At 43.9% G+C, this 11,559-nt stretch overlaps 1 protein-coding gene and 1 long non-coding RNA gene across 3 annotated transcripts in view; both read right to left on the bottom strand.

Annotated features, from left to right (window-relative positions):
• Positions 1-643: 643 nt before the first annotated feature.
• Positions 644-4,579, bottom strand: LOC111851438 (uncharacterized). The gene is made up of 2 exons (XR_002840013.2): positions 4,472-4,579; positions 644-3,495 (listed from the first exon to the last, which is right to left on the bottom strand). It is a non-coding gene; the product is annotated as an uncharacterized lncRNA (long non-coding RNA).
• A 1,674-nt stretch (positions 4,580-6,253) lies between these two features.
• Positions 6,254-11,559, bottom strand: part of LOC111851468 (ankyrin-1-like) — a 78,450-nt gene continuing 73,144 nt past the window's right edge. For both annotated transcript variants that reach the window (XM_072714010.1, XM_072714011.1), the window contains exons 42-43: positions 10,610-10,683; positions 6,254-10,215 (exon numbers count right to left, since the gene is read on the bottom strand). In XM_072714010.1, the coding sequence (XP_072570111.1) occupies positions 10,633-10,683 (51 nt within the window). In that variant the 3' untranslated portion in view covers positions 6,254-10,215; positions 10,610-10,632. The remainder of the gene's footprint in view (positions 10,216-10,609; positions 10,684-11,559) is intronic.

Here is an 11,559-nt window from a genome sequence, read left to right as displayed (position 1 = left end):
TCTTACTACTAATAATTGCATTATAGCTATATTGAATTCATATTCTTACTAGTAAAAAATGATGAATGTTATTTTTACTCCTAAGAATTAAGTTATGAATTATATTCAATATAATTCATAACTTAATAACATAAGATGCAATATTGTCATGCCCTTCTCGTCTGATCCCCGTGTGCCACGCCCCCCTCCCTCACTGCCCCTTGTAGAATCCCCATGTCACCGGCTGTGTCTAGTTTCGTTCAATATAGTCTGGTGTATTTAAGTACTTCCCTGTTCGTCTTCCCCCAGTCCTGTCATTGACGTTACTGTCCGATTGTCCCGTGTGCCCGACTGTCTCCCCCGTAAAACCCTTGTTTCCCCAATAAATCCTTCGTTTCCCCGACTTCCTGGACTCCCGCTCCTTTGTCTCCGTTCCGTGCCCATTTCAGTACGTAACATATATTAATAAAAGACAATTTGGCTTGCCATACCTGTATCACAAAATCAGATCTGTTGGTTAGCTAGATAACTTGTCGGACTTACTGTACGGTAAGGTAAACTATTAATCCTCACTAGCGTTGCCGTTTTTGATGGAATGAAGAGGTTCCTCCTCAGGGCCACGAGTGATTTCGCGGTCCGAAAATATGAGGCAAATCGCGTCCCATATGGGTACAAAACAGCATTTTATTTAATCCCATAATATACAGGACGAGTGCAAACTATAAATCTCACATTTCTCGAAAGATTTATTGTATGTTCCTTTTTAACATTAAAAATTGAACAAAAATTGTCCTTTTTATTTACAGTATACACATGGGATTAGCTAGATTAAACAAGAAGAGTGTTTACAAATTGAAGTATATTAAACTCTTGCCTCTTAGAGTATACCAGCTCCCTGTCCACAAACCAACAAAGGATATTGAGTTTAATGATGAGAGTAACAGTGTAACAGACTTGACTGATCTCATATTCTGAATGGTTAAACGTTTGTCAGTCCCCATCATTGCAAAGATTAGGTGAAGAATGCTTCACTGTGTCGGTTTAAAAACACTTCATGTTCAATAACTATTAAATTAGCTACCAAAGTGAAGGTGATAAGAAATACATTGAAGTATATCTAGTGCTTCAGAAAATGTTTTACTTCACTTAAGTTCCTTTATCAACCTAGAGGTGGTGCTGTTTCAGATACTTTGTCAGACATTTTTTGAATGGCTGAACTTTCTTGGTTTCACATGGGACAAGAGCAGTTGTGATTATACGTTGGCATTAAAATTATATCATGTGATATGAATTTTATGCTTTTTTCTTTTCCTTTGGCTTTTTATTGTCATAAAACTACCACTGGTTTCCAGCTACCTGATCACATCTCTGCAGTGGTGGGCATGGTTCTGCTAATCCACTAACTGGCGAAGTTTATTGCTGTTAGCGGAAACCGTTACCAGACCAGTTAGCTTCCACTAAATTTAGTTCAATAACTGTACATCCAATAACATTTAGTCGCAGGTAAAGTGAATAAAGTTTAACTGTCAAAACATTTGTAAATCCTAAAATCATGCATATTTGTTCCTGTCTGTTGTGAGCCTGTCTGGGACACTGTTGGCTGATTACATGCAAACATAAGAGGTGATTGGTTGATAACTTGTCGTATTTAAGGTAGTCTGGTAAGGTAAGGTATTCAAGTAAGTGAACGAAGATAAGGTCCATTTAAACTGGGATTGCCATGAACTAAATCAGAGAATAGGAGCTTGTATCATGAAGCTAGATTTCTTATTTAGCTAGATAACTTGTCAAATTCAAGGTGCCCTAGTTTAAATGGACTTTACCTTCAATCAGGTATATTTAGTGCAGACTACTTTATATCCGACAAGTTTTCTGGCTTAGCAGGAAATGCTGCTTCGTGATATAGGCCCCTAGTTGTATTTTCCAGGTTCTGATTAACAGAGCTTAACAGAGCTCTAGACCAATAATCCTAGTTTTGTGTGAACGGCGCCATATTTGTAGTTCCCCATGTGGCTTCACTGAGGGCAAACTGTCAGCATAGCCTGTTGCAAAATAGGGCTTCTCAGACAAAACCACTTATATCTTGTACACGAAATGAAAAATTTGAACGCAGATTTATTCCGGAGGTGCCACAATACGCAGTTGGGTAAGTCCTAAACTTCGCCTGGTAATCAGTCTGGCCCGACAGATGGGACTTTAATGTTAAACAGGGTAACATTTTAGCTCTCTAAAACTGTTTAAGGGTTTCAGACCCTTCCTCTCTGCAGGAGCACTTTATACATGTATGATTGCATTATGGCTCCAGCCTTGGCTGGATCTTCTCAATTCACTGCCAGTGTGACCAAAATACAGTAAATCATGCATGTAGAAGATTAGAAGTGTTTTTGGTTGTTAAGACACAGCTTTAAAATGAAAAAAATGACTCCCACTGAAACAGCAGCCAAATCAGGAAAAGAGACCATTTGGCATTTTTCATCAGATACGAGTCTTGGTGAGAATGGTGGAGATCAGAGGGTGGAATGTTCAAAGAGAAACACGCGAGTCTGCCGTGGGTCCGAGAGCCGGGAGTACGGCACACAACCTGCCACCACATGATCCAGCGGTGTGTGATCCACTGGTGCCGCAGAGACCCGCAGGCTGGGAGGCGTGCAGTGGGAAAGGATGGGTGGAAGGGGGAGAGGCAGGCGAGGCAGCGCAGGGTGACATGGCTTGGGAGGTGTGGCTGCTGCAACCAGGGGCGGCTGTTTCAAGGTATAGCAGGCGGAGCGGAAGAAAGTGGAATATCCCAAAGGATCCCCGGACTGGGCAGCTTGCAGCCGACGCTGGAGCTGGAGCAGCCGAAGCAGGAGAGCCAGAATCACCATAGTGGCCAGAACCAGCACTACCACCGTCATCATGTTGACCTCCGTAGGCCCATCTCCTCCAGCAGGAACTGGAGGGTCACATGTCCGGGCAGGGGAGCTCGTCTGGGATGCCCATGTTGAGCTCAGGAGCAAGAGTGGTTGAGATATCAGCAGTGACATCATCCTGGACAGCTGTTCAGTGTTCATTATCAGGTCTTACTCTGCCATCTCTGTGTGTTTATAGATGTGGTCCTGATGAATCTACAGATCCTTTAGTGGTTCGGGATAACACTATACTATCCACTATACTATCCACTATACTATCCTAACATTATCTGTCAATACTCAGGCTCCAAAGCAGTGACTGAGCAGCCAATCACATTTATCCGTGGTAAAGTGGAAAAGCTAGACCTCAACTGAGTGGAAAATAAGCCAAAAGTCCAGTATCCAATCAAAGAAAAGTTCCTAGTCAACGATTCAAATACAGTGTAGCTGCAAGACCAGGATCCAGTCAAGCAAAGCTGTAGGTTCAGGATCCAATCAACGTGAAGCTGCTCGAAGCAGCCTTCAGCAGGAAGCAGTACAGTAGAGTGGGCAGAGTGCTGGTGTCCTCAGCTGACAGCTTCAGCTCCTTGCAGATGCTCAGAGGGCCACACGATCATTCTTTGTTCAGCTGAAAGATATATAAACATTCACTATGCTGAGACCAGTTTTCTGCAATCTTACACAGTCTTTAAATGTTCCAGTTTTCAGAACATATTCTTATTAAGAGAATATGCCACCCTAGGTCCTGTTGTATGGTATGATGAGTAAATACACAAGGCAATGAACCAGAACAAAAGCATCAAGAAGCAAATTCCTCTGACTGCTTTTCAGTGCTGCTTTGCAGTGCTTTGCAGTGCTACCCTGATGTCTGCATGCATGTGTGACACTGGCAGCATCCGCTAGCAAACACCTCTTACATGCTTGGTCTCTCCAACCTACATTTGAATTAGGTCTCATTGTTTCGTTAATGAAATAGATCCTCTGGATATGCAGGTGTACACATTCACTGTCAGGGATGAGCCATTGGACTTCTGCACAATGTTCTGCACACATGGCTAAACAGAGAGATACCTGTAAGGCAGTAAATGTCGTTTAACAGTTCTGAATACTCCAGTTAGCGTAAGGTATTCATGAATGATAAGTTAATGCAAAGTCGATCAGCTCACACTTTAACTCAGCGCTGGCAGCCATTCAGTGCCGTTCAGATGTGGTTTGCGGCTCTTCAGAAGAAACATCACAGCTATCAACTGTGTGCTTAGATACCAGTCATGTGCTCAGTTACCAGTTGTGTGTTCATGTACTGGCTCTGTGCTTAGGTACCAACTCTATTTTTAGATCTGAGCTGTGTTCAGGTATCAGCTGTGTGCTCAGTTATCAACTGTGTACTCAAGTATCAGCTGTGCTCAGGTACCAGCTGTGTGTTCAGGTATAAGCTATGTGTTCATGTACTAGCTGTGTGCCCAGGTATCAGTTGTGTGTTTAGGTGTTATCTGTGTCCTAGTCAAACCACATTCAATGGGAAATCAGAGCAGCTTTAAGAAGTTTAACAGTTACAGTATACATGCGGCTGTATATACAGAAAGCCTTCTCTGGAATACACTTACAGTTTCTCCTGTGCTGTTTCCATTTGCAGTCCTTTTTCTTTACCCACTTCTCTGAGCACTGCGTTCCTCTCCTTTTCTCTCCTCAGGCAGCACAGACGGAGAATAGTGGCCCCGTTGGACAGGAAAGGTAATCTCTTCCTCTCCCGTCCAGGGTGCGGCCCAGATTGCCGTTTCCAAGGAAACAGGAAATTTACAGGATGTGACTGAATGTTGTTAGTTGGACGGAGTGCACAGGGTGTGGGATTAAAGAGGAAACGCTGCTATAGGAGCCTCCATTTAAACTACTATATTATTACCTTCATGTTTTTTACCTGCCTCACCCTTCTGTCAGGGGGGGCTGGACGTGCATTTCAGTGAATGCGGGGGTTACACAGCTGGGAGGCTGCGCTATTCGGCCTGATTCAGCCATCTGCAGTGTTTACCTCATCACTGCACCTATTTTATTCCATCATGTGGCAGTGAAGTGGCTCAAGCACTGCGTTCTCTGCATCTGTTAAAACAGCATTTTTGTCAGCATCATTTTCTAACCTTCAACTCACCGGGTTAATAGTCACATAGCTGAAGGCTTGAGATGCAGAGAAATAGGCCTACATTTGATTGAAATTAGTAACCAACTGGAAAATGTTTAGGACCACAGTGTAATGAATTTTTTAATATTTACCATAGTATTTACATAGATGGTCAGCAGAGTGATTTTCACTGTTGGCTCCCTGAATAAGGCCCCTTGCCGGCAGCCAGCTGCTCCGTGGGGTTCTTGCACCTTCACAGTTGTATGTTACTTTGGATGAAAGTGGTCATGAAAACTGAGAAATTCAAAGATGGAATTAGTGTTTTGGCTTTTCATCTGTATCGCACACCTTTACTTACAGCACCTGTGAGCTTCACCTGCGGGTTTGTTTCTTAAGGAGAGCTCAGTGAAGCCTGTTATTGCTCTGTTTCTTTGTTCATGCCTTTAATAAACCCTCTTTTGTTTGCCACAATACGCAGCTCTGTTTTCTCCGCCCGGCCTCGCTATGTGACAGTGAGGTGGGGTGCGTGAGTGTCACTGTCTTGGGGCCAAGCTGAATGGGGTCTTTGCATTGCGTACTCTAGATAGCCATTACAGTGGCCCTGGTGTTAGCGCAGGATTAGTGCAGTAATGCATGCTACCAGCTCCTGGGATAGTTCACAGTGGCAGAGGGCAGTTGAGGTCAGCAGCAATGCATTCACCATGGGGCTGCACTGGACATCTGGCATTCCAGGCATTTTTATGGTGGGCCTATGGGGTTGTGAGTTGACCCCACCACTTGGAGGAAATCATCCAGTGTCTGCCACTAGAGGGCAGTACGTAGTCATTATGGTCCCTTATGGAGTCATAGTTCCACAGCTTGGTGTTGAATGGGTGAAATTTGGGGCACTTTTACTCCAATTTGTGGAAACATAATTCTTATCTCTGGCCTGAGTGCAATAGTTGAAACTGGTAAAGATTCTTACTCAGAGTGATTATGGCATGGGATAGAGAGTAGTGCATTACAGTGTGTGTAATATAGTGCATGCACAGCAGTTTAAAGCAAATGTATGTCAGGGTAGGTGACCACTGCAGTCTGTAGACAAAATATTTTGAATCCAATAGCAATCTTGGCCAAGATAGTTACATCTTAATTATTGATGAATGTTACCTAATACTGATATATTGACTGATATATCACTAGTTACAGAAACATACAAGTGCACAGATTTATACTTACAGAAAAGGGTAATAGCAGAAATGTACACAATGACAGACAGAAGAGCCAGACAAGCTTTGATATAAGGGTAGATTTATTTACTGCTGTAAATGTGCCAGTGTACAGGGTAAATGCTCTATTACAATCTCCATGTAAGTCTGATTAAAAGGCTTGTGTATACATATACATATATATATATATATAGATACATGTTTTGTCCAATAACGATAAAAAAAGAAATGAACAGTGTTGATTAAAGAAAAATACAACCTACCAAGCTTGTATGATCCCTACCGGTGGCATTCCCTTAAAGTTTAGCTTAAATCCTAAAAGTACATCCATAACATAACTCTGAGAGTGCACAGCATTCTAAGTAAATATACTTTCTCATATATTTATACATATATTTATATTAAAAAAAAAAAAACATTTTTTTCTGTGCATGTGTGCAGTTGCATTCCTTAGTACAGAATAAAATGATATTGCATTAGTGTCATTAATCCATTCTAAAGGAGTAAAGGTCAGCTTTACAGTTAATGCTTGCATGAACTTGATTAATATTATTTCAGTGTCCTTCTTATGACACTTTAAACAGACTAACCATGGGACAACGCTAAATGTTCCTTTCCTGTTACCTTCAGATGGTTTCTTCCACTTTGGCTGTCACAGTGTAGGGCTCACCCTAACCCCCCACCAGCACACAGCACCTAACCTAACCCAACCCCACCCACGCCATCTCAGTCTCCTGCTCTCTGCATGTGTTCAGTCAGGTCAGCTTGGACGTTGGTCAGTCACCCCTGAGCAAAGGAGGAATCCCATCCAGTGTCCACATGCCACCTGTCACCAAGTGTGGGTGTCTGTCTTGCGGATATGATCCTTTTTGTGATCTGTTTGTGTGTGATGTCTGCGTGTCGTGTGTGTAAGATCACATCAGTTGCCTCCATGAATGGATTCCATGTAAAAAGCAGTCAGTGTGCTGTACTAATGCACAGTGTGTAACGTGGTCAGTGTACTGTGCTGACATGCAGCGTGTAATGCAGTCCGTGTGCTGTGCTGACATATTTTGTGGAACACAGTCAATGTGTTGTGCTGACATGCAGTGTGTAACGCGGTCATTGTGCTGTGCCAACATGCAATATTGCGGTCAGTGTGCTGAGCTAACATGCAGTGTGTAACGCGGTCGGTGTGCAGTGCTGATTCATAGTGTGTAGCACGGTCAGTGCACTGTGCTGACATGCAGCGTAACGTGGTCAGTGTGGTGTGCTAACATGCAGTGTAGCTTTTTCAGTGTGCAGTGTTGACATGCACTGTGTAACATGGTCAGTGAGCTGTGCTGATGTTCTTTGTGTAATGCAGTCAGTGTGCTGACATGCAGTGTGTAATGCAGTCAGTATGCCGTGTTGATGCGCAGTGTATAATATGGTCAGCAAACTATGCTGACATGGCAGTGTGTAACGCAGTTGTGTTCAGATACCAGCTTACTTTCTGCACACTTGCAGGGGTCAGCAAGTCTGAACGAGACCCACAGGCCTCATCATGGTCACAACCTTCAGCTAACTCACAACACACTGAACCGTAACAGGAATGTGCATTCCTGCTGCCATCGAGAACCAGCTTACAAACACATTGTATGGACAGGCAGGTGCTGCTTCTTTACAACCTATAAGATCAAGGTCGGCTGGAGCACGCTGGTGCCCAGGTGACCAATTTAAGCCAATGAGAGCACAGTGATTCATTCAAGGGGAACCAATCAGAAGAGGCCCTGTCAAGCAGTCCACTGCTACTCATGGCTGGACATCCCTCAATCTCAAACGGGCTTTGGAAACACATAGCTTACAGGCTAGTGACCAACAACAACAGATCAGTAGATTAATCAACATTGCTTTGTAATGCTACATGGTTCTTACAGGATATAAAACACTGGACTGAAACAGTGAGTAGTTTAACTCGGACAAGCTGTAGGCTTTGAGCCTCAGTTAGCTTCACACATAAATACTCAGGAAAACACATAAGCAGGAAACAGAGACTTAAGGGAAATGCATTCTAGAAACTTTGTCCTCCACCCATTTTTTCATGGGAAGACAATTCATATCTGTACCCACGCAATTTATCCATAGCATGGCTGTGACTCTAGCAAGACAGCAATGTTGGGACAGCGCCACACCAGCATTGGGGGGGGGGGGAGGGCATCTGTGCAGCTGTGAGTGTATAGATGAAGGAGCCACTGTCCCTCCATGGAAGAGCGTAAATGAGGGTATCTGTGCAGAGCGTGAATCTGTGTCTGAGCTCGTATAAAAACTCCTTCAGGAGGAAAACCTGACTTTACTCTGCCAGGCCTGGAAGCTCAAGGAGTATGTGGAAGCACACACACACTCAACACATACAGAGAAACACACACACACACTCAACACATACAGAGAAACACACACACACACTCAACACATACAGAGAAACACACACACACACTCAACACATACAGAGAAACACACACACACACACACTCAACACATACAGAGAAGCACACACACACTCAACACATACAGAGAAACACACACACACACACTCAACACATACAGAGAAACACACACACACACACTCAACACATACAGAGAAACACACACACACACTCAACACATACAGAGAAACACACACACACACTCAACACATACAGAGAAACACACACCCACACTCAACACATACAGAGAAACACACACACACTCAACACATACAGAGAAACACACACACACTCAACACATACAGAGAAACACACACACACTCAACACATACAGAGAAACACACACACACTCAACACAGACACAGAAACACACACACACTCAACACATACAGAAACATTTAACACATACACATTCAAAACATACACAGACACACATAGTACATACATAGACACGAAGATGCAGACACAGACTCACACACACACACACACACACACACAGTCACAGACATATGCACTCAAACACACAAATCAATCCACACTACAATTCAGTTCTTCCAGTATTATTGCTAACATGGGTTTCCCACAACCCACAGGACTGTGTGTGTTTGTGAATTTGTGTCTGCGTGTGTGTGTCTATGTAGAAGGTGGTGGGAATGAAGCTGGTGAAGCAGGAAAGTGTCAGGCTTCACAGTCCTGGGGTCAGTTTCACACTGATGATCACAGTGACAAACTCTGCATTTTCTGTGCTCCTGAGTGGAAAGAAGATGATGTCAAGGAAAGAACCCTCTGGCACAGCAATACCCAGAGAACACGCCAGGAGAGAGCCTTTGTTCAAGCAGACGCTGAACGCTACACCTTAACACGTGTCAGTGAGGCTCCATGCCAGCAAAGCTGCTACTGACACTCCTGGGTACCGATGGAGAGGATGCAACTGTGAGAGGAAGATGCTGCTGCTGGTGGAGCAGGAGGAAGCTGCACCATCAGCGTGGTCTGCGCCTCTCCCAGGCCACACACACACACACACACACACACACACACACCTCAGCGCATGCCAAAGAGGACTTTGCAAAAGCACACAGACACACATGCACACAGCTTGACGGGGAATCATCACTGTGCATATACCACACATAAGAGCAGCTTGGGCTCGGGGGCCACCGCGGCGGGGGGGCCAATATTAAACTCGCGAGCACCAGGGAACGTGACACGCGAGACACTGGCTGCCTCGTAAACCGTGGCTTCACACCCCCGCCCAAGGAGAGTTCATGCACGGACGCAGTCATGCTTATATGTGTAACAGGAAGCACTTTGTCTTGGTTTCAGTATGTTTTTCTGTTTTGTTTTTATATATAAAAGTCATGCCTCTAAGCTAAAGCCATTTCTTATTAAAAATGGTAACAAAACTACAAGCAGACGACCATGTGCGGGTTTGTGTCTCGCTGATGGCCGCCTCTGTGATTCCAGTGCTGTTTAGAAGTTATTTTTTCCCCAATCCATCCTCATTCCTTTTGCCTTGATGTCCTTTCTGCCTCGTCCAACGTTCACAGTGGTCTGTGTTGAAGTTTGGCATCAGACATCTGGTCCTAAACAATTGAGAAAAGATTTAAATTGATATGTAATGCAAAAATTAAAAAATGTCAATCATAGGGAATGTGTTGCTGCTGTATATCTGTGGTACATATCGGAAAATAGTTAAATTAGGCCTACATATTTACCTGCAATAAGTAGAACTTTTATGCTTAATAATCTCATTACTCTTTTATACTCTGATGTATCCATACAATTAGTTACTCTTTACGTTACTGTCATATTCACAATGCATTGATGACGCACCATCTACATTATTCTGAAATGCTGGGAGAGTGTTTCAGTGTGTCAGCATCCATGCCATGTATGCAAAGTTTACTAGTCTCTACTGTCTACATGAATATGTGTTACGGCCAGCAGGGGGCATCGTCTGCCTGTCTGGCTCTCTACCTGTGCGGGTGGAACAGCCCACTTCATTTTTTCACCTTCCTTTGACTGCTGCGCTTCTTCACGTCATCCTCCGGCTGTCACAGAGAGGAGAGACACGGAAATGCCAGGAGCGTTGAAACAACAACCCCTTCGTTTGCTGTCCCATTCCTCTATAGCCGAGGGCCGGGGGGGGGGGGGGGTATGGAGTCAGACTGATTTTGTGCGGCAAACATTTGATTCCCACAGGCCATCTATTGAGGAACCCTGCTCTACGGTGTCAAATTCTTCTATAGTATCCCGTTCCTCTACAGCAGGGGTGGCCAATCTTATCCGCAAAGGGTTTTCGCTGCAACTCCTAATTAGATTACTAATTAGAGGACTGATTGGCTGAAGAGTCCTCACACTTGGGTTTGAACAGCTGACCTACAGGTTATCCCAAAAACCTGCACACACACCGGCCCTTTGCAGATAAGATTGGCCACCCCTGGTCTACAGTGTCCCATTCCTCTAGTGTCCCATTCCTCTAGTGTCCCATTCCTCTAGTGTCCCATTCCTATTCAGGGTCCCATAAATCTATAGTGTCTCATTACTCAGTAGTGGCCCGGTGTGAATGAAATAAAATGTAATATGGCCCGTTAGTACATAGTTTCTAATAATAAATTGCTTTGTATGTATATTGCACTTCTTAGTTTCAACAATAGATGACGCTGTTACACCTGTTCAAACTGGCAGTGACATCTAGTGTTGAAAGTACAAAGTGCTGTGCACATAAACGACAGCACATTTACCTCGGCTGATTGAACATGGCGGAAAAGAGGAGAAGAGTGCTGAAGATTTCAGACACCGTGGGGAAGTAAATACTTTTTCGTACTAATGAATAAAGTGGACACTTGGACCATGAACTGTATTCACTGAGAGTTGTGGAGAATATTGGAGACTCCTTGATCTTTTCTCCTGTTTCTATTTTGCTC

Source organism: Paramormyrops kingsleyae, chromosome 7 (genome assembly GCF_048594095.1).
Source record: "Paramormyrops kingsleyae isolate MSU_618 chromosome 7, PKINGS_0.4, whole genome shotgun sequence".
Lineage (NCBI taxonomy): Eukaryota > Metazoa > Chordata > Actinopteri > Osteoglossiformes > Mormyridae > Paramormyrops > Paramormyrops kingsleyae.
The sequence above is the reverse complement of the archived record's forward strand: the minus strand, read 5'-3'. Positions and strand labels throughout refer to the sequence as shown.